A 20,360-nucleotide genomic window follows, 5' to 3' on the forward strand; every position below is an offset into this window, starting at 1 on the left:
TAACGTTCAAAACTACACTTTGTTATCAGACACCGGTCCCAGCAATATCGTGACACAGGTGGGAACGGCATGCTCTGCTCAGTTCCTTCCTGCTTCCAAGGGAGGACCTGCAGAGGGGACCCCAGTGGACCCAGCCAGAGACTTTTTGCTTAATTACATCGTAACTGAAATAGCGAGCTGGCTTTTGCACCCAAACACAGTTGCTCACTAGCACAGAAATTAAATTGTGTCAGGCCCTCACACTTTGTTTTTCTATATCTAATTTGGGAAAATATCAAGACTTCATTGAAGGTAATCCTACATTTCTGTAAGAAAGGACAAACATATTCCCAAAGGGATTAAGGAAGCATCTTTGAGAGCTCAAGGGGAAAGATCTCCTCAGACGCGAACTCTTAGAAGAATAAGTGACACTAAGCTAAGTATCATATAGTCGTGTATTATGAAATGATATTATTTATTGGTGTTGTTGTTGTCGTGTTGCTATCAGTAACCAGTGGCCATGAAGACTGATACCACCATCATGGAAATTTTTTGATACGACGCTCAATGAAAGAATAAAACAAGATTTAAAATAGTGTGTATAAGTGCATTTCAGCCTTCAGAAGCCTAGGGATGACACAGACATGCTAGTTTCACCCACCCCCAAGTGTTCGATAATGTATTTATATACTGTTATATTTTCATCTGCTAAATTAAAAAATATGTGTGAATCACATTGTAGGTAGATCACGTAAGCCCATCAGGCTTGAAATGAGGTCATTTGTTATAAATATGTCATAAATATTTAGTTACTAGAACTCAGAACTCAGACATACATTTTTTTTTTTTTTTTTTTTTGGGTCATAAGACCTACCTTTCAAATGGGTTGGCATGCTGGTCCGCGTTTCATCTATCAAGTGAATGAATGCACGCACCTTTTCTTCTCTCTTGAGCAGTGACCACAATGGCTGGACTGCTTTGCATCATGCTTCCTTGGGCGGGTACACTCAGACCATGAAGGTCATTCTTGACACTAATTTGAAGTGTGCAACAGATCAGCGAGATGAAGAAGGGGTAGGTATCATGTTCCTCATACTGACCCCAAATCCTGGCACAGAAGAAACTTCAGAAATTGCAAGCAAGCTGCCTTCTTAGCCATCCTCTTCCCTCCTTGCCCTGTGCATAGACTTTTATTGGGTTCTTACTATAATAGCAGACCCTTAGATAGAGTGAGGAAGGTGTGAAAGGGGAACAGAATGAGGAGAACAGCCAGGGGGTGAGGGCATGTTGAGGACACGTGTTCCTTCTGACAGAGACTGGTCCACATGCCTATGTGGCCTGATGACAAAATGCCACCACTCCCTGGTGAGCCAAGAAAAATGGAGAGGGCGGGAGTGAGTCTTCACAAAACTAAGTGTATTTGATTTGAAGTCCGTATTTTGCCGTGATGTTCTTCCTCCTTTTTTGGAGGGTAACTATTGAAATGTAGCGTCTTTCATGAAATATTGGGAATAGAAAACTCAGTCCTTTTTAAAATGTCTTTATGTGGCAAAACTCAAGATTGGCTACCTTATAGCAAGCTCTGATTTTTAAAAAATTTACAAGGCTGTGAAAACCCCAAATCTGGAAACCACTGCTCTACTAAATGATAATTCTCCCAGAACTATTTTCTTCTGTGTTCATGCCAGCATCCTTACCTTGAAAGCATGTCCTCGGTCCTCATGGAATCATCTCACTACAAAAACAAAGAAAATGAACCACTTGGAATTCACATATCCACACACAGACTCCCCCAGCCCTACCCTACCCACACACCTGTCAGAACTATATACTCATGATTTTGAAGTTTGATTCTGAACACCAGTTTTAAATTTTATGCATTTTGGCAGTAAATCGTTAGTTCTGTTCATAAGTTCTTTTAAGCAGTTCAACAAACGTAAGCAGTAAAATAGCCAAAGGACGACCAGCCACTGTCCCTGGGTTTTCGTGTTCTATTTTCTCCCCCAGAACACTGCACTTCACTTTGCTGCAACAGAGGGCCACGCCAAAGCTGTTGCCCTCCTTCTGAGCTACGACGCTGACATCGTCCTCAACAAGCAGCAGGCCTCCTTCCTGCACATGGCGATTCATAATAAGAGGAAGGAGGTGGTTCTTACAGCCATCAGGAGCAAAAGGTATGCTGCCTTCCTGTCCACTGTCATGGAGGGTCCTCGGGCACGAGGGGTGATTCGCAACCTAGGAGGAACCGGAAAGAGAATCATCTTTTACATGTCAGGTGTTGAGGTAACATTTTTAATGAACTCTTGGGGTGACAGTAGATGTGCTGCGTAGCCTCTCTGATCTTCAGTTGCTATTTCTAAACCATGGGAGCATAGTCCGCCTTCGTGGCTGTTGTGAGAGACTCGGGGCTCAGGCATGTTGTATAGTGTCGAATCCCAGGGTCATTGTCAAGCAAACGCCACCCTGCCCTCCCTGGACTTCCCTGATATTCTCTTGCCGACAGAAACCCCAGAACTGGATGTTGGTGAACATATTCTCCAGGGAAATCCGTGTTGTTACTAGTGCCATCTAATGGGATTTCCCTTAACCTTTGTGGGGGTGGCTTTTTGAATCAGCCTCCCCGGAGTTTTAATGATGAAGTTGGAGAGTCGTTTGTCACTTTGTGTGCAAAAACTGTCCTATACGATCACGGATAGATATGTGCAAGGGCCCAGTGTCACCCAGGAGTGGACACAGGTGAACCATCCCAGATTCAAGGCCGATCAAGCCCGTGTTTTTGAGCACGGACAGTTTCAAGCTCGCCCTGCTTATCATTGTTTTGAAACAGCAGTCAATGCCTGTGTGCAACCAGTTTTCTACTGATTACACAGATGTTCTAGATGGATTTGACTGATAGGGTTAACAGAATATTACTCTGGGTAGTTTTTAGAACTAGTCTCCTGTTACACGGAGAGGCTTGTGGTGGTAAATGGGCTCGTCTTTCCTTCCTGCTGTAGATTTAGTTCCTCCTTGGTAATGTAAGTATCAGCTCATCCTGTCCAACTGGATGGCAGGGAAGCAGGAGGCAGACTCTGCAATGTGCTGGTAGAGGTCATGCTTGTTAATGCACTTGACGCATGTTATTTTGTAGTTTAATTCAATACGTGATGCATACACAGATTAAATGTTCAATATCACTACATACGTATGTGCTACATACATACGTATGTGAATGTGAGTATCTCTACCCAACACGACCAGCTCATACAATTTCATGATTTCAGGAGGAATAAAAGGCAAAAGCCTGCCTTCTTTAGAAGGTATTTAGAGAGCAGTGATGATACCAGCCATCCTGGAATTGGCCCCCCATTCTCACTTCCATTAACGGACAAGGACCCTGTCCATGAATTGACCGTAGTTCCAATATTGCTTCCATCGGAACCGACTCAGGTTTCTCCTAAAGAATAATCTTGAACATCAACTGGCAGCTTTGTTGTTGTGCAGCACAGAAGGATTAAGACTTGTGTTTGTTTTTCTTTGTCTGTCTGTCTGTTTTTTCTTACAGATGGGAAGAATGTATTAAGGTTTTTCATCATAATTCTCCAAGCAATAAATGTCCAATCATGGAAATGGTAGAATACCTCCCTGAATGCATGAAAGTAAGCTGTCCACACAAAACTCCTTCTGAGTATATGCTTGGCATATAATATAATGTGAGGATTTATTGTAATCACAACCTAAATAATAATAATTTCCATTTGCAAAAATAAAGTTTCTAGTTTTCTATAGGATATAGGGGAAGTTAGCCAACAAGTATTGAAAAACGACCTACTTGGATTGAAGGAGTCTGTTAGTTGTTGTGTGAACTATAGGGAAAGATGGGCAACAGATTTTTTTTCTTCAAGTAATCCAAGTCTAGAGCAGAGACTACTAATGGTGGTTGCTGGCCCAATAAATCTTCCAGATGTGTTTTTTAATGGAATGCATGTTATTGTTTCAAATTTGCATTAGTTGTTAATATTTAAAGCCAGGATCCTCCCTTAAGGATCTGGATTATCTGGCTTCCTGTAAAAATCAGAAGATCTGGGCTACCTTCTCACAAGGCAGAAATCGCTGGGCGAGTAGCAGCTGCTTCCTTCAGATGGGCAAGCACCCGCCCATTTGGCACACCCACCTCTTCCTTATGTATACCAGCTCTAAAGCCTGGTATTAGTTGCCAGGTATTGCCATTCTTGTGCAATTGCTTTCCTTGTAGTAGAGAGAGATTTCTCGATACATGCCTCTATCCAAAGTGTGAAGATAAAAGCGGCCTTCAGAGAGCCCATGTTTCAAGAAGAATGTGGAAGAGCACTTAAAGCTGGCACAGTTCATTCGTTTACACTGCTAGCCTGGTCTCTGTGAGCCTCTGAATGTGTGATTCTCTGTGTGAGAGTAAACCCAGCACATGACCGGACATCCACTAGAGAAATGCCGACAAACTGTGGAGCATGTGAGAGCTAAAGGACGCAGAGAAAAGACCTCCCGGGAAAGCTGAGATTTGAGGACTGGGGCAGACATCGAGAAAAGGGGAATGACTTCAGATGGCATTCATAGGGAAAAATGTATTCAAACACAGGATGAAGCAGTGAGACATAGTGACACTGAGAATCGAGGACCAGATTTGGAGCCTGGTGGCCCTGGGACCTAGTTCAGGCTCTGCCCCTTGCTCTGCTACTTTAGGCAAGTCATTTGACCTCTCTGAGCTTCATTTTCTGTTTTTGTTACCTCTACAGCAGTGATGCTGATACTGATATTGCAAAGTGATTACAAAAATTAGAGGTCAAATATATAAAGTATTTAGGCGAGTGCTTGGCCCATGTTACACATCCTACTATTTTTATGCTGCTTATGTGGTTATTAGTACTATACCACAAGTAAAACTGTTTTTATTTACTCAACAGGCACGTAGTACGTGCTAAGTGCTTCATGTGTATTTTTCTCTTTATAATATCTAATGGTGTGGGAACCGGTCGGGTGCATCGATTAGCATTTAAGGCGGATAGATTTCATCAGAGAGCACATAAATATTCGGGAAAGAAAATGGCCTCAGACTTTCTTGCTCACTTGTTCCAATCTGTCTGAATGAAGAGTCAGAGAGACAGACAGATTTATAAACAATGATGTTTCCTGCAGCATTATTATTAGTAAAAAATATATGTTAATAATACCCCCATACGGAAAATATAGAAAAGAATTGAAAAAGATATACCAACATGTTAATAAGAATTATCACAGGTGTAGGATTGTGGTTGGTTTTTCTTCTCTTTTTTATGCTACCATATAATTTCTAGTTAGTTTTCTATAATGACTTTGTAGTTTAGTATTGTGAAAAAAGTTTTAAAAACAGGAGAGCTTAATTTAGCCTCACTTCACACATTTGAGTAATTTAGACAACCGCGCCCCCTGTACCTTACTCCCCACCCACACACACAACCCATCCTTTATTTGCCTATGCTGATTATCCCAAAGCTCTCGAACTTGAACTTGAACAACCAGACCTATCTCTCCAGTTCTGCCTTGCACAGAACTACTGACGAGTTTTGCCTTTATTTTCATGATACCTATGACGTCACCAACTACCTCGTCACCAACACAGACTTCCTTGAGGTTTTTAGGGCCCTCTGGTGTTGAGTCCAGCCAAGCCAGCAGTGCCCTCCAGTGGGGCCCGGCTCCCTGATTCTCCCCTTCCCGGTACTGTCCAAACTTTCACCCTTTCGTCCTTCATGTGGGATTGACCAGATGCCCCAGGAACTCTGGGGGTCATCTGCGGCCTTGTGTCCAGATGGGCAGCCTGACTGGGCAGTATTTCTTTCTTGGGATCATGAATTTGGACCTTTCTAGGTGCTGACACACAGATTTGGGGTGACAAATTGTTTGCGTAGACAGGGACTCCACAAGAACATTTGTCCCCACACATCCTCGGGTGGCTCTAAGGACCCTTCAGTGTTTTGCCCTTTGTTCGGCTTCTGGAGGGCCTTTAGTATTTCTCCTTGTAATACCTCTCCCTCACCATCCTGTGCACACCGCTCTGATGCACCCTTTGTCAGTGCTGCTCAGCAAGAGAAGTACAGACGCAAACACAGTACTTACTCCAGGCTCAAGCATGCACGGTGCACCGTGGCCAAAGGAAGACCCCAGAGCTCAGCTGCAAGCTGATTAGGGGCAGGGCATGGTCACGATGAGATGCTGAGCGAAGCCTTACTTACCTGGATACGCTGTAGAAGCCCAGCAAGACATCAAATCTTACGCAAAACTAATGCAATATTTCTTACTCAAATTTTAGTAAACACAATTCCCTTCTCAAGCATACGGTATTTTTCAGAATCACTTAATATTTCTGAGGCATGCAGGGATAATTGTAACATTTGATTTTTTTAAACTCTTACTGAATGACATGAATTATAGTTTACCTTTGAGGTACCAGAAGCAAAGGAAGGGGATAGCTCGGGTGTTCTTTTGGAAACAGGGTCAAATCCTGTCTCCTTCCTAGTCACCTGCCTAGTATCTTAGCCATTTTTCCTTTCCCAAAGGTACTTTTAGATTTTTGCATGATGCCTTCCACAGAAGAAAAGTCCTGCCAAGACTACCACGTAAGTTTATTTTACCATAATAATTTGAAGTTTATTTTAATACTTTAAAGAACATTAAAAAGGTGACTAGAGTTCCACAATCTCAAAAAATGGTATTTATTGTCTTCATTTGCTGTATCATTATATAATCTACTTATGAGAATTTCGCCCTTAGATACTCAGTTTCCCCCAATATTGTAATCGTTCTTAAGAGCATAATTTAGGGTTGTTTATAGTCTTTATATTTTCTTGGATAGTACTGCCTGAAGAATACAGTTCTAAAAGGTCTAAGTGATCTTTTGAGAATTCATCTTTTCCCATGACTCTGAGTTAAAAATCAATCGAATAACAGCTTTTGGGGATATTTATTTTTGAAACGAAGATGCAATAACTCGATTTACTTTTCTTCGTAGGACATGACTCAACTTTATTTAAGTCACTTAATTTTCAGCAGAATTGTCGGCTTGTGTATGTGACTTGTCAAGAACATGTTTGAGGTCTACACTAGACTGTCATTTAAAAATATATATATATATATCTCCTACAGATTGAGTATAATTTCATATATCTTCAGGAGCCATTAGAATACACCAGAAAAACGTCTGCAGAGGATGTGGTTACATATGAGCCTCTCACAACCCTCAATGTAAGTCCAGTGTTTTCATTATCTAGGTAGTTTCCACATGGTTCTGTAACGTTTTGGTACAACAATTCCGGAAGGGGCCTGGAAAGAATTCCAGATTCATAGTTTTATATCTGTCTGCCATGTGGCCCAACCCTTTATTTTTTAGTAAAGAAGGCAATCATTTTGTACAATTGCTGTAATTTGGTCCCCTTAAAGTTCCACACTCTGTATCTAGGGTCCTAATGGTCATGTTAAACCTGCCCCAACCCAGAATCCAGTAAACCATGGACAACCCAGGCTGTCCACCTAAATGTAGACATACGTATCCAAGAGTTTCCTCCAGTGCACGCCAGAGGAAAATGCAGGGGTTCACATTCATAGCTTCCAAGTTCAGCCAACCACTGGGCTCTCTATGGCGAACTCTGACCTCTCAGAAGCTCTTAGATCCTTCTGGAAGAGCAAACCCAATCTGAGAAGAGGCTTTAAAGGCCTCCCAACTCCTGGCTTCTCGAACTCAAATAACTGCAGAGGAAACAGGTAAGATGAGTGGGTTCCTCATCTAAAAGGACATTGGTTACTAGTTTCAACAAATTGTTGCCACGTGGGAATGGCAGCCCAGACTTGCATAAATATTGACCACAAATAAAGTTGTGGGCATGCAAAAGAAAACATAGTTGAGTGTTGGATTTGTAAATTGTGGTCTAGGATCTGAAATGGGAACCATGAGCCACATGTGACAAATTAACATCAAATAAAATTAAAAATCCATGTATCCATTTGCAGTAGCTGCATGTTTAGCACTCAGGAGCCTACGTGTTCCGTGGTTCTCATATTCAATAGCAGAAATACAGGACCTTTCCATCATTTCAGAGAGTTCCATTGGACACTGCTGGTGTAGACCAACTAAGAATCTTCATTTCCCTATGTGCAAGCCTTTGGTACAGACCATGGTAGTGACTATCACCTAAAGTGAAATGTGGAAGGCTTACTGAGTACCTGGAGGGTGAAGGAAGCAGAGTCATATGGATTTCATGCCCATATGGCTGGTGATGGCAAGTGACTCTCACACTTGCTCTCTGCTGAAGCATATTATGTTTTGCAGTTCTTATTATGGCTGAGACGATACCCAAGTGACTTAAAAGTCATTATATTACAGTTATACTTAGAAAATGTTTGTGTATGTGGAGTTTTTCTTCATTATAATTTAAAGAACAGGCAATACTTCTATATCAGAAAGATAGTCTCAACCACCAGAATGAGAATAAGAGGAAATAAAATCTTTGTGGCTTTAAAAAAGAAACAGACTCTATAGAATATAGACACAATATACTTTCTATGAAACACGTTCACTTGAAGAAATACACCAGCTCAGTGGGTGACATATCAGCACATGACTGAATCGTGCCTTAATAACCTAACAGTCTTGCCTTAGTTCTAAGACAGCTGAGTGGGGATCTTCTGGAGGGATAGCTTGTGTGGTATAGAAAATCATTGTGCACAGAAGTCTGAAAGTCCAGACGGACTTGTCTGCGCTTACATCCAGGACAGACAGAAACAAGTTCCTTGGACCGCCCCCTGGGAAGTTAGAACACTAGACCTATGTCCCATCCTCTTTCCCTCCTCAGGGAGAAGCCAGGAGTTGGGAGGTTTCTCTTGGTCTCACTGCTCTATGCTGGGGGACGGGCTATGGGGAGTAAATGCCATGAATTTTCCTACTATCTTTGATGTGGTTCTTGGCGATACGCTCACCTGGGCTGCAGGAACCTCTTACCTGGTTTCTGGATTTCTCACAAAGTCAGTTGGTCCACATACATATTGTCACTAAGTTGATGTCTCCTGTCCCCGTGGGTGAAGGAGGGTCTGGGACTTCCCATTCCGCCATCTTGCTGACATGACTTCCTCTGTGTACTTCTTGAATAATTAAAAATTAATTTGGAAATAGATATGATTAGTTCCTAACAACTCATGAAAATTTATAATCTACAGGCTAATGTAACTACTATCATGTGTACTTTACTATTTAATGTCCTTCTAGAAAGATAAGCCTGAGTGTCTTCGAGGAAGGACCAAGGGTGTAGCTTTTGCTCATTTATCTGTAATGTCCTTTCCAGTTGTAACTTTGTATAAGATTGAAAAGTTTCTGCTAGCTCAACTAGTAAGAAACTGAAGCGACAACCTGAATCAAATACTTGCCTCTGTATAAAATGGTTCTCTCTAGCTTGTGTTTTTTTAGAAAATATATCCTTGATGTATTTTTGGGGTTTTCAAATTTTCTAAAATAAACACTTGTTACTTTCATAATATCAAAGAAAGTTATAAAACCAGCAAACAAAAAGCTTAAGTTTATATTCAGTAGTTTCATATGATTGTATTTTTATTGATCTGTCCTTATTTCTCAGGCAATGGTACAACACAACCGCATAGAGCTTCTCAACCATCCTGTGTGTAAAGAATATTTACTTATGAAATGGTGAGCATTAAGTATTATTTTTTTTAAAGATACCGCCATTAAATTTATTAAAAATCTTCTATGGGGTGGCCGGTTAGCTCAGCTGGTTAGAGCGCGGTGCTAATAACACCAAGGTTGCCGGTTCAATCCCCGCATGAGCCACTGTGAGCTGTGCTGGCCTTAAAAAAAAAAGTCTTCTAAATAATTATGTTTTAATGATATTTCAGTGTTTTACATTTGATTGTTTTAATGTTTTACACTTTGAAAAAGAAATGTGTTGAAGGCAAATTTTAGTATTAAAAATACTGGTATTATTTTTGACATTAAATTAAATATTGGGGGAGGGAGGAAATCACTGTATAGGACAATGAGAAGCATCCCTGTAGTTTAGTGGACAGTGAAGAGAGAGGTGTGTTCCCAGGAGGACCAATCAATTTGAAGTCAGAAGATATGAGCTCACATCTCTGTTCTTCCATTAATTGGTGAGAGATTTTAAGTAAGTCATGATTTACTAGGAAGTTGAGATTCCTGTTTTGAAAATGAAAAAGGTGAATTTGAAGATCTTGGTTCTAAAATTCAGTGGATTTATCGGATAGATTGCTGAGCGAGATCATAACTGCTTTTTCTGCAGGTATCTGAAGGAAATATTTTTTGTTCAAATTACTCAACTATGGTTACTTTTTTGTTGTTGTTAGGTTAGCTTATGGGTTTAGAGCCCATCTTCTGAACCTAGGATCTTACTGTCTTGGTCTCCTGCCTATGACCTTCCTTGTTATCAATATAAAGCCAGGTATGGCTTTCAACTCAACTGGAATCATCAATGAAACTAGCGATCATTCAGAAATACTAGACACCAAGGTATTGCCCACATTTCAATTTTTTAAAATAAAGGGTTATCAAAAGTATGTTTTTTTCCCCATTAGGAATACTAACCCCATACTATATCTGAACTACCAGGATTTTGATTATAAATAGCCTACAGAATTCATATATAGTAGCAATTTCTTCGAAAATCCTTTGTTGAATGAGGGGGGAGATAAATAGATCAATAAATGAGTTTGTAAATAAATTTAGCAGGAATTGACATATATGAGATGCTAGCTTGAATGCTGAAGGATAAAGTGGATTTGTGGCTGCCAGGGACTGTGGGAGAGAGGGTGATGCTTAGTGGTCCAGGGGTCCGTTTGGGGTAATGAAGCAGCTATGAAACTGATGGTGGTGACGGTTGTCTAACATTGTGAATGTACTCAATGCCACAGAACTGTACATTTTAAAATATACACGTAAAATGTAAAACTTTTAAAATGGTAAATTTTGTATTACATGCATTTTACCACAGTAAAACAGAGTTTTAGATAGATCTATGGATTCATTTACCTTTAGAATTCAGTTTGCGATTTTTGAGCCTCTCTTCGTGAGGACATTATGAAATGAGTATGTGTTGTCTTCATATTAGCACCATAGTAATTTTCTGCTGAAAGCAAATCTGGGCAGTACATAGAAATGAAGCAAAAGGAAAACAAAATATTTAATTGTGGAAATTATAAAGCAGTTACAGTGCTGTTTTAATGTGTGTCCTCATAACTGCTTATCTTATACATTTTTTTGTTTGTTTCAGAATTCCTACCCGATAAAAGTTTGTATGATTTTAGTTTTTTTATCAAGTTTATTTGGATATTGCAAAGAACTGATCCAAATTTTCCAACAGGTACACAATACATTTTATATCTCTGAAATTGTAAAAATTTTAATAGGCAGAACATAAATTGCTAAACTATTATTGAAATGATGTACGTCAGAATAAAAATCACATACTTTGACAAATGTATAGATTGGAAATACCAAACATAAACTTTTTAAAATGTAGAATTCACATGATTTTAGGTGTGCTCCCTGTGCTAGCTGGTCTATTGGAAAGATCTAAAGCAGAGATGCTACCATTTTACTAGGCTGTACAGGTCTGCCTTGTTACAAATGAACTTAAGAATAACTTTTCTGTGTTTTCTCTGATATTGGTTTAATATTTTGCTAACAGAATAATTAGATTTTGAATTTGATCATTTAGAATGTAACTGTTTATAGAATTGTACACTTGAAACCTGTATAATTTTATTAACCAATATCACTCCCAATAAATTTAATAAAATTAAAAAAAAATCTTTCTTGGCTCGAGACTCCATTTCAAATGGGTCTTTCTTTGAATTCCTTTCCTAACAGGGATACTTTTCTTAACTGGATAAAATTTCAAGTTATAATACAATTTGGGAACTTTTTATAACATAATTTTTACTTTATACTCTACTTTTGTAAATGGGTGAACTGAGTTCAGATCAGACCCAAGAATTATGTAAATTATCTGCACGTCCTTGCTCTGGTTGGTAAATGGCATCACTCTTTTATTTCTGAGTCTTATTTTTCATTTTGGGGGTATGCTTTTTGGGAATTTGGGGGTATTTTTTGTTGTTTTTAAATAATTTCTATACCTTTTATATACTCCCTCATTTTCAGTGAAAATCTACTTTGTTACATAGTATGAGCCCACGAGTGTTTGCATGATATAATCGTGCTGTGCATTTGTTTCATATATACATTGCAAGTACTTTTATATATATACTTTCAGTAATTGCCACAATTCTGACTTAGACTCTGGTGTTCCATTGTACGTTAAATGATTTAGGGCATATTATTTAATCTCTCTTATCATTATTTTCATTTTTACACATGAGAATTACAGATTGTGAACTGTAAAATTATATGATTTCTCTATCAAATCTGGTCTCCCCATTTTCTAATGGATATTTAAATGGTCTACTTTACATGACATCTTTAAGAATGGGAAATGACACCACACCATTATGGTAATTGAGTCTTAGCACAGGTCTCAGACCTCCTGGGAAGCAGCTTTAGTTCATTTGTATGCTGAGAAATCCCTAAGTATGTCCACATACAGGCAGGAAGCAATGACTAACTTGCAGGCCTCCTGGAGCTCCCTTGAGATGGAGTGGACTCTATAGGAAAACCCAGAAACTCGTAGAATTTCCTTAGGCATCAGACTCTCAAAGTGACAGGTCACAAGAAGAGGCTGGGCCAACTCCAAAATGATACATACCCAGGGCTCTGAGTTCAGTCCGGGATGGTAAGGGCTGGCTCCTTGGTCCTAAACATCTCCACGGCTGCAACACCAGAAAAATATGGTTACTAGTTACATACGTATATATAAGAGTCCAAAAGGTGCCACGTCTTGGTCTCTCCATGTAGTAATTCTTCATTCTTTTCAACCCCAGAAAAGGAATTACTTTCTGGATCACAGCAATGGAATTGAATGGATTATCTACACCACCAGCATCATTTTCGTGTCGCCCTTGTTCATGGGTATTCCAGCTCACGTGCAGTGGCAGTGTGGGGCGATTGCTATTTACTTGTACTGGATGAACTTCTTATTTTATCTTCAGAGGTAAAACCATCTGGGAGGAATTCTACATCCTACAGGCATTTTTAATATCAAAAGAAGACTGTAACTACCATAAACGTATAACTGGCTTATACCTTTTCCAATTGTTTTAGACCGGGAAGATATCTTTTATATACCATCGAGGAAAAGGGGAGGGAGGTTTGGAGTTCAGAGTGTAGACCAGGGTTTCTCTCCACCTTGGCGCTACTGAAATTTGGGGCCAGATAATTCTTTGCTGTGGGGGTGGGGGGCTGACCTGTGCACTGCAGAACGTTTAGCAGCATCTCTGGCCTCTGCCCACTGGGTGCCAGTAGCAACCATCCCCCACCCAGGTGACAAAAAATGTCTCCAGAAAATTGCCAATTATCCTCTGGGTGGCAAAATCACCCTGGGACAAGAACCACAGGTTTCGACAAATCTCCATTAAATGTGGGGAGTAAACAGGAATAAAAGTATCGGCTAATCTTGTTTTGCCTGGTATTATTTAGTAAGCATTTACTTTAAATTACAAGGATTCTAGAGGGGGAAGAAAGAGCTCAGCTCCCCTACCTCCCACAGTTGTTGAGCTGAATAAGTTATTTCCCATAATCTTTATAATAACAAGAGAGAAACGTGACTACTCACAGTGTGTAAAAACAGAAGCTGAAGATCTGAGTGAAGGAACTTGGCCAAGATCTCAGCTAGTAGGTCAGATGGAGGTATTTGACCAGGGTCTTTCCGACCTCAGCAACATGCCTTGCCCACTGTACAGTCTGCATTGCTGGGTCGTGAGCTCAGTGCTGTGGGTTGAACCCCGTCTCCTGGAAAGGACCGGAGAGGGTGGGAAGGACAGTGGCCTTAAAGTCAAGAGGCTTCCAGGTAGGTGCAGGCAGTGCCACGGCTTGGCTTTGTTTTCTTCAGTGACCTTAAACCATTGCTGGGTGTCTCTGGGAACTTAGTTCCTAAGACCTCAGAAGTCCCTTTCAGCTTTAAAATCGTGTGACTTCCCTTTTAAGGCAGCATCTTTACGGAAGGAAAAGTACAAGGTCACGGCCAGATGACACCCATCCTCTCCCCAAACCTTTCGCAGTGCAGGTTCCTGGGGGAGAGAAAGGAAAGCTCGGGAAGCTGGGAGGATGGCGAATGTGCCCCGTGGATGTGCCCGGGGGCAGGGGCCTTGGGGTGTCTGAGCTCACTCCCCACCAGAGGCCACACAGCTCATCTCCAGCCCCTGGTCAAGTGCATGGCAGCATTCTCTGATCCTGGGAAGCTCTGACTTCTCTCTTCTACTCAGGTTGAAGGAATGTCCAGTGGTCAAGGCGTAAAACAATTAAACATGAACAAGAAGGGGGAAAAAAAGGAAGAAACAAAGCAGGCTGCTAAACAGGTTGAACATCAGACTCGACCAGGGAGTCTCATGTCTCCCTTTTAAAAGCAACTGGCCTCAGTGAACTGCTCTGTGAAGACTCGTGCATGAGAAATACTGACACTGAACGAAATACCCTTGGACCAGAAAAGTGAATAAATATTTTCCTTTTTCTAATTTCCCTAGATTTGAAAACTGTGGCATTTTCATCGTTATGTTGGAGGTAATTATGAAGACTCTGTTGAGATCTACCGTCGTGTTTATCTTCCTGCTTTTGGCTTTCGGACTCAGCTTTTACGTCCTCCTGAGTATACAGGTGAGGTAGCTGGTTGCTTTTGTTGCTGTGACTACTGGGGAACCTACATTTATCCTTAAATCTTAGTGGTGTAGAAAATTAGTAATAACACAACCACATTTGTACACGTTCATTTTACCTGATGTATTAACATGCAAACGATTGTTACAGCAGGAAACAGTAGAATCCTGCTAAGTGACTTTTTTCGTGGTCAGAAAGTTTACGTATAGTGCATGGTGATTTGTGGTATGTGTAGAAAAGATCGTTTTTATGACTGTGCCACCAGTTTACTAGTTGCTCTTATCACTGTATTTTAGTAGCGATAGTGCTATGACTTTAAAAAATATTTGAACTATGATTTTTATCTTTTTAGTCTCCAGGAAACATTTTCCCATTGTATGCACTTTGCACGTCATTCTTGCCTTCCTGTCTTTCCTCAGGATGCTTTCAGCTCTCCAGTGCTTTCTATCATCCAGACCTTCAGCATGATGCTGGGAGATATTAATTATCGTGATGCCTTCCTAGAACCATTTTTGAGAAATGAACTGGCATACCCAATTCTGTCCTTTGCCCAACTGATTATCTTCACCATGTTTGTCCCAATTGTCCTCATGAATTTACTGGTGAGTAATTTATCCTCATATTTCCTGTTGGTTGATCAGTTGCGGCACTTAATTACGCTAATTAGTCTCAGCCTCCTTAATCTCCCTCCATGAAGGGAAAAGGGACACCTAGAAAATTCATTCGGTCAACATTCATTTAGTGCCTTGGGTGTGCCAGGCACAGTGTGGGGCCCAGAGGATGCAAAGATGCATTCCCTTGGCAAATCCATGGGGGGAGGGGGGTTGTCACTGTGTAAGGGATATAAATGATAAATGTCTAACTAGTACATTGTTTTGTGCACCTGAAACTAATTTAAAAAAATGTTAAAACAAAACAAAAAAAAAACACACAAAAAAACCTATTTAAAAAAAAAAACAACCTACAAAACCTATTGAAAAAAAAAAAAAGGAATCTTCTAAATGCCAGACACTGATCCAGGTCCTGGGAAAAAAACAGATGGACACCCAGTCCTCACATGAGCATCAACTAGTCACGAAGTGAAGTAGTAAACAAATAAACATGCAGCACGATGCCTTGGGGGTGGTAAATACTATGAAGGATTACGAAAGCAGAATAAAGAAGTAGAGATGAGTAGTGTGTGCTGCTGTGGGGTGTCAAGAGGGAGGTCAAAGATTAGGCAGACACTTGCACGGAGTGAAGGAGTGACAGCTCATCTCTACTCCCGAGTTTCTCATGGACCAGAGATTTAAGTGGGGAAGAGCCTCTTGTGCAGGTGCCACCTCTTGACCAACGGCTGACCACCCTCAGCAGACGAGACCACACCCTTCTACCAAGAACTTGCTCCCGCCATGGGCAGCTCCAGTCCATGGAGAGCCCTAGCTGGCATCACAGGGCATGCCTTCTCCTTAGTCATTGATTCGTACATGCACATGCTCAGTATACTTTCTCTGAGTCTGACAATGGAAGATAGTCTGCATGCACCCACCCTCCTTTTCCTCAGTTCTTCCAATAAGCGTTTGCCTCTTACAGCCACTTCCCCATGGCTTGTGCCTTCATGGTTTTCCATCCACCCTGCTGCAGAGACAGAAGTCTCTCCATCTTATCTCACTTCTCGGTCTCATCCCTCCTGCAAATTGTCACCACAGTGATATTCTGATAATGAAAAGCTGGGCCCGTCAGTGGCTCTTTCAGGTTTTTTCCGATGACGCTTCCAAAGGTTCAGTTGGTCTAAACCCACGAGCACAGCACGCAAGGGTCCTTGTGACCTGGAACTCACCCAGATCTTATGCAGCTGCTCCGTGTCTGCAGGACTTACCCAAATACTATGCCCATTCTCGGTGTGCCAGGCCCCCCTTCCTGCCTCCTGGGCTCTGCTCTCCCTTTTCCTGGGAAGCCGCCCATCTTTCCAAGCTTTCAGCATTCAGCTCCAGCGTCATCTCTCCTGGGCAGACTTTCCTAACCAGCTTCCCCACCTCGGTCACCCTCGTCTGAATCTGGTGCCCCTTCTTTGCATGATCTTGGTTTTGAGGACACAGATCAGAGAAAGATAATAATAAAGCCTACTTCCTAGGCTATTGTGAGGATGAAATGAACTCAGACAAAGCCCTTCAAACATGATATACATTCAATAAATGTTGTCTGCTATTAAATAGTAATAGTATTTGATTGATATTATTAGCTTGTATTAGTAACAAATTATAATTAGACTCACAGGCGCAGTGACTCACAAGCTATAAGTCTGTGACTCAGGGGCTCAGATGTCTTCAGAGCCCCGGCAAGTATCTGATGTATGAAGCACAGTTACAAGACCGCAGGCTTTGATGGGGGCTGATCTAGAGAGAAGGCCCATCTCAAGGCTTGCAAATTAAAAAGCAAAAACACATTCTCCTGCCAAAAACCTACTTGCTGACTCTATATGGTTCTCAGTGCTAGTTATTTGGACACCCGAGAATATACTCTCTCACTGTTCATTCATTCAGCAGCCCTTCTGTGTGCCTACTATGTGCCCTGTACTATTCTCAGCCCTGGGTATATGGTGGTGACCTGGACAGATGGAGTCCTTCTCTCGTGCAGCTTAGTTGGCTTTGAGCCCCTTGACAGCTGGGACTGGCTTTTCCTCTTGGGCTGCAGCAAGCAGGGGGCTGGTTCGGCACAGACAAGTACTGAGTGTCTAACAAATAATGAAAGAGTGAGTGAATGTGAGCTGATTCCATTTGGATTGAGGAGCACTGAGCTGACACCTTCCCCTCACCTAATTCTATTGAGCCATGGATTTCTAGACTTTTCTTTTTTCAACCAGAGCCTCACCCACCTCTAAAAAGTGTACCTTTTCCTGCTACACATATGTAAGATATTAATTCCTACACCTCCCAGATGCTCAATGCGTGGAGTTCTCAACCACACTGCAGGGCTCTCCCAACTGCATTTGATGTCCCATCACCCCGTCCTCTCCAAAAAGAACAAATATTTACTTTAAATTACAATGAATTTCAGATTAATTTGTATGTCTTAACTTTTCACGATAACACTTAAGATTACTTGATGCACCAAGGCGGCCATCGTTGTTACAAAGGTACCTGGGCTTTGCGGTTTTCTGTGAGGCGTTTCCACAAAAAAGTGTTCTGAGGCCACTACGTGTACATTCCATACCCGCTCCCCCATGACAGCCAGAGAGAACTCACGTGCATCTTTAGGGCAGCCATGAAACCAGTGATTCAACGCTGTGTTGTCCCTCAGATTGGCTTGGCAGTTGGGGATATTGCAGAGGTGCAGAAGCACGCACTGTTGAAGAGGATTGCTATGCAGGTAAGTCCCGTTGCCTTAAAACCGATGGAAAGGAGCCCCTTCCTCATTATGCACAGATGACAGCGCTGGTTTCTGAGAACAGCTGTTGAACATGGGTGCTCTCTCAGGGCTAAGCACTTCTGTGCTTGCTGCAGTCAGAGAAGCAAACATGACCAGCGTTTCCTGCAACCGTCTCAGCAGAGTCATTGAGCAATGGCCTGAGCCTCTTTTCATGTCACCATGTGGCCAGCCAGGTAGCCTGCCCATCTTGTCAGTAGATGAGCTGAGAGGGAGGGATGGAGACCAGGAACTAGGGGCGAAGGAACCTGGCAGCCTGGCTGCTCCTGCGAAAATCAAGACACAGGAGTAGGTTTCCAGCTGGTGGTACTGACAATTGCTTCTGTGCCATGTAAGAATTCCAGATGCTAACTAATGATTCCTATCTGTAAATCCAAAATGCATGTTAGGTGGAACTTCACACCAACTTAGAGAAGAAGCTGCCACTCTGGTTTCTACGCAAAGTGGATCAGAAATCCATCATCGTGTATCCCAACAGACGCAGATACAGTCGAGGGTTATTAGTAAGTACGTGAAAGAAATACAGACATAAATAAGGTGACACTGCTTGGCGTTCATTCACCGCATTATCCCTGGGTGCCCTTTTATAGACTCCGAGTTGCTCTGCCTGTTGGAAACAAATCATTGTGCTTTAAAAATAAAGCGCATGGTGAACTCAGGCTGTGAAAGTGATGGGAAGTGCAAAGCGAGGCCTTTGTCTTCTCCGACATGGCTCACCCTCAGCTCTACTGTTAAATATGTACCAGGTTCCCGTGAGAGCAGATGGGTGGGTAGACCAGCTGTACCATTTAAGGATCGCGTTTACAGGGCAGGTACCCCTGTGATTCCCAATCACATGTCATTTACATACATATTCAGATGTATGTGTCTGTGTCATATGTAGAACACACATGAACATACTCACACACACACACACACACAGAAAACACACAAAGACTAAGCCAAGCCATTGCATTATCATAGGAAAGGGACTATGCGCTAAGCATCAGAAGTACTGGACATGAATTCTCACTGTCCCTCGGCTCCCTCTTATCTCAAGGAATATTCTTTCTGAGATCCTTGGGGGTTAATTTTCCATTGTGCAGTCATAAACTGATAAAGCCAATCTGCGTGTCACCCTAGGCTTTAATTTGACTCTACGCTCTCTCCCTCTCTGATTTCACTCATATCCATGGCTACGGTTACTATCCCAACACAGGAGCTCAGCAATTGATTTCTCTGGCCTAGGGCTCTGAGTTCCAGGCCCCTGTCTACTTGCCCCCTTCACTGGTGTGTCTCAAAGTTTCCTCAAATTCAGCTTGGTCGAAACAAGCTCATGATCTTGCCTCCTCCCTTGTGTCAACCCCTCCCGACATCCCCCACAGGGCAAGAGGGAAGAAGCCCCGTCCTTCTGCACGGTTAACGGCAGGCCCAGCATTTACCTGCCTGTGCAGGCTGTCAGGCTTGGCCTCACCCCGCCCTTTCCTTTCCCGTCACCTGCAGTCAGTCCTGAGTTCATCTTCTCTTGCCCGGATTCCTAGAATTACCTCATTCCTGGTCATTTCACATCTGCCCTGGATCCCCTCCAGTCCACCAATGGTTTAAAGATGCAGAATTTAAAAAATACATTAAAATAGCATTTCGGAAATTTGCCCATGTATAATTCAGTTGTGTTGGTTAATGGTGCAGAACAGTTTTAGGGAGATAACAACTAATCCTGTGTGAAATACCACCACTTACGATGGACATTTTTGTGAGAGCATATTAAATGCCGTGATTAAAACTTTTCCTAAACAATCCTCCACTCCAGTGCCCTCCTCCTATATTATTTATACATCTTGTGCTTTCCTCTATTGTAATGTGTATGATTTCGTTATATAGCTCTTTACATGTCTGTTTCTCTCACCAGGCCGTGAGCCACACGAGGGCTGTGTCTTAAAATATTTGTGCGAGTCTGCCTGGCTCAGTCACTGAACTATAGATAGCATGTGTTCAAGAAATAGTTCCTGAACTGAGTTTAACTTGAGTAACTGTTCCTCTTTTATCCCATAGAGTATATTTTACTATATCTTTTGCACCCATGAAGCAAGACAAGAAATACCAAATGTCGACACATCTTTAGAAGTAGAAATATTGAAGCAGAAATACCGGTATGTATTTTTTCTTTTTATCTATATGTGGGAAACTTAAAACTCTTCAACAATGATGCATCGTATAAGGTTAT

At 41.7% G+C, this 20,360-nt stretch overlaps 1 protein-coding gene and 1 long non-coding RNA gene across 2 annotated transcripts in view; one reads left to right on the plus strand and one right to left on the minus strand.

The window, feature by feature from the left end:
- The window catches only part of TRPA1 (transient receptor potential cation channel subfamily A member 1), a 46,819-nt gene that overhangs the window by 25,103 nt on the left and 1,356 nt on the right, over nucleotides 1–20,360 (plus strand). Inside the window, exons 13-26 of the mRNA XM_074318641.1 lie at nucleotides 936–1,053; nucleotides 1,987–2,153; nucleotides 3,524–3,617; nucleotides 6,528–6,587; nucleotides 7,114–7,212; nucleotides 9,591–9,661; nucleotides 10,336–10,498; nucleotides 11,259–11,348; nucleotides 12,925–13,094; nucleotides 14,623–14,752; nucleotides 15,172–15,354; nucleotides 18,032–18,100; nucleotides 18,547–18,660; nucleotides 20,189–20,286. Coding sequence (XP_074174742.1) covers nucleotides 936–1,053; nucleotides 1,987–2,153; nucleotides 3,524–3,617; nucleotides 6,528–6,587; nucleotides 7,114–7,212; nucleotides 9,591–9,661; nucleotides 10,336–10,498; nucleotides 11,259–11,348; nucleotides 12,925–13,094; nucleotides 14,623–14,752; nucleotides 15,172–15,354; nucleotides 18,032–18,100; nucleotides 18,547–18,660; nucleotides 20,189–20,286 — 1,626 coding nt within the window. The remainder of the gene's footprint in view (nucleotides 1–935; nucleotides 1,054–1,986; nucleotides 2,154–3,523; nucleotides 3,618–6,527; nucleotides 6,588–7,113; nucleotides 7,213–9,590; nucleotides 9,662–10,335; nucleotides 10,499–11,258; nucleotides 11,349–12,924; nucleotides 13,095–14,622; nucleotides 14,753–15,171; nucleotides 15,355–18,031; nucleotides 18,101–18,546; nucleotides 18,661–20,188; nucleotides 20,287–20,360) is intronic.
- LOC109444523 (uncharacterized) overlaps nucleotides 18,654–20,360 on the minus strand; it is a 127,426-nt gene continuing 125,719 nt past the window's right edge. Inside the window, exon 8 of the long non-coding RNA XR_012491657.1 lies at nucleotides 18,654–18,764. This is a non-coding gene — a long non-coding RNA (uncharacterized LOC109444523). The remainder of the gene's footprint in view (nucleotides 18,765–20,360) is intronic.

The sequence above is a fragment of the Rhinolophus sinicus genome, linkage group LG14 (genome assembly GCF_036562045.2).
Source record: "Rhinolophus sinicus isolate RSC01 linkage group LG14, ASM3656204v1, whole genome shotgun sequence".
NCBI lineage: Eukaryota > Metazoa > Chordata > Mammalia > Chiroptera > Rhinolophidae > Rhinolophus > Rhinolophus sinicus.